Source organism: Sinocyclocheilus anshuiensis, unplaced genomic scaffold (genome assembly GCF_001515605.1).
Source record: "Sinocyclocheilus anshuiensis isolate Anshui unplaced genomic scaffold, SAMN03320099.WGS_v1.1 scaffold1514, whole genome shotgun sequence".
Classification (NCBI taxonomy): domain Eukaryota; kingdom Metazoa; phylum Chordata; class Actinopteri; order Cypriniformes; family Cyprinidae; genus Sinocyclocheilus; species Sinocyclocheilus anshuiensis.
In genome coordinates, this window is record NW_015546148.1 from 61,564 (window position 1) to 63,752 (window position 2,189).

Below are 2,189 nucleotides of genomic sequence, written 5' to 3' on the forward strand. Positions count from 1 at the left end.
GCACACTCTCTCTCACACACACACACACACACACACACACACACACACACACACACACACACTCACACACACATTCTCTCACACACTCACACTCGTACAGCGTATAAACACACATCTGTGTGTGTGCAGGTGTGTGAGTATCCAGACGGCACCAAGTCTCTGAAGCTGGGTGATTTTGGGCTGGCGACGGTGGTGGAGGGACCGCTGTACACCGTCTGTGGGACGCCAACTTACGTCGCACCAGAGATCATCGCAGAGAGCGGGTAAAACTCCACTTCTAAAGCTCTAAATGATCAATCTTTTCTGTCCCACTCGATCGCCTCGTGTCTTCTGTCTCTGATTGAGAGTTTAGAGTGTTTTATCCAGTAAAAGCTCTTTTAGTGTAAATGTACAAACGCCCAGCTTCAGCTGGAGCTTCTCGTGTCAAATCTTGACTGGTTTTGATCAAGTAAGCGTCAGAAGCAATCCCAGTATGAGTAGTGTGTGACAGTGTTGTGTGTTTTCTGCAGGGCGGTGATCTGTTTGATGCCATCACTTCCTCCACGAAGTACACAGAGCGAGATGCCAGCGCCATGCTGTTCAACCTGACCGGAGCACTGCGATACCTGCACAGAATGAACAGACATATTACTGAAGATATAGAGCGACCACTGATATTTAGATCATTTTATGTCAGTATCTGCTCTACTGTTATAAAGATCTCATTGATTTACATTACAAGCAGCAGAATTTCATCATTTAACATCATCAAATATCATCTGTAGCAAATTCATATTTTTGATCAGTTTGAGTCTGAATAAAATTAATATTTTCTTTCTCCATATTCTCACTAGATCAGACAATATGAGTCATAAAAGCCTGGATTATCAAAAATGTACACAAACGTTTTCTATCTATTTTGTCTAAAGGCTCAATAAACTGTCTTATGGCAGGCTTTACAGAATGAAGCAGTTCATAAAAATTATTCAGTGATTCTTATGAGTCTTTACTTAATAGTTGTGTTTAGTGTAAATGTATTTAGTTTAATTACATTTTAATACCATCACCCTGAGGTAATTTTTCTGTTAATGTGGTCAGAAAAATGTATCAAGATTTAAAAAATGCTTAGATATTTGTACTGTACTGCAAAAAAGGACAAAAATACTGAGGAAGAATACTATTTTTGCAGTGCATTCCTTCAGTTATTTTATCACTGATATACTACTATAGTATCAATTAGTAGTATCAATTTAGTTGGTTTTAGTAATGTGTTTGTCATTTTCATTCGTTTTTTGAAAGGTCTATATAGTTTCTGATCATTTTTATTTCAGTTTATTATTTTAGAACAAAAATAAAATGAGAAACGTTGCTCTGACAACTAGTTGAAATAAAACAAGTTTAAATGTTAACAGAAATAAAATAAACTACTTTATTTCAAGTAACATTTTTAGGGTTTTGGCTAACTCTAATAACCCTGTTTTGTACAAAACAAATATTGAAGTGAATTATATGGTCTGATTTGATTGTGTGCTGCAGGTACGGACTGAAGGTGGACATCTGGGCTGCGGGTGTGATCACATACATCTTGCTGTGTGGTTTTCCTCCGTTCCGCAGCGAGAAGAACCAGCAGGAGGAGCTGTTCGAGCAGATCTTACTGGGCAGACTGGAGTTTCCCTCGCCGTACTGGGACAACATCAGCCTCTCTGCTAAAGTGAGCGAACAGCGACCACACAAACGCAGAATAAACGCTCACGCAGCACACACTTTCACTTTTTACTTTCAAGTTATGAATTGTTGAACCACGGGATATTGTGACTTTTTTCTTGCAGCATAAACTTGCAATTCTGAGAAGTCCAAATCGTGCAATTACCTCGACTACTTTTTGTATTTTATTTTAAGGCAGAAACAAACAAACAAAAAAAAAAGTCAGAATTGAGAGATGTGAACTTGATTTTAACTTGCAATTCTGAGAAAAAAGGTCACAATTACTTGTTTTGTTCTTTTATTCCGTGGCGAAAGCAAGCTTCCATAAGAATCTGATGTTTGTCTTTTGCAGGATTTAATTGGTAAGATGCTGCAGGTGAGTGTTGGTGCTCGTTACACGGCTGACGAGGTGCTGGAACACCCGTGGGTGCAGGTGAGGAGATACACACACTCACACTCACACACACACAAACACAAACACAAACACAAACACAAACACAAACACA

The 2,189-nt window shown here is 38.8% G+C and overlaps 1 protein-coding gene across 1 annotated transcript in view; it reads left to right on the plus strand.

Annotated features, from left to right (window-relative positions):
- LOC107701240 (serine/threonine-protein kinase DCLK2-like) overlaps positions 1–2,189 on the plus strand; it is a 21,884-nt gene that overhangs the window by 13,010 nt on the left and 6,685 nt on the right. The window contains exons 8-10 of the mRNA XM_016503203.1: positions 5–263; positions 1,516–1,690; positions 2,036–2,116. Coding sequence (XP_016358689.1) covers positions 5–263; positions 1,516–1,690; positions 2,036–2,116 — 515 coding nt within the window. The remainder of the gene's footprint in view (positions 1–4; positions 264–1,515; positions 1,691–2,035; positions 2,117–2,189) is intronic.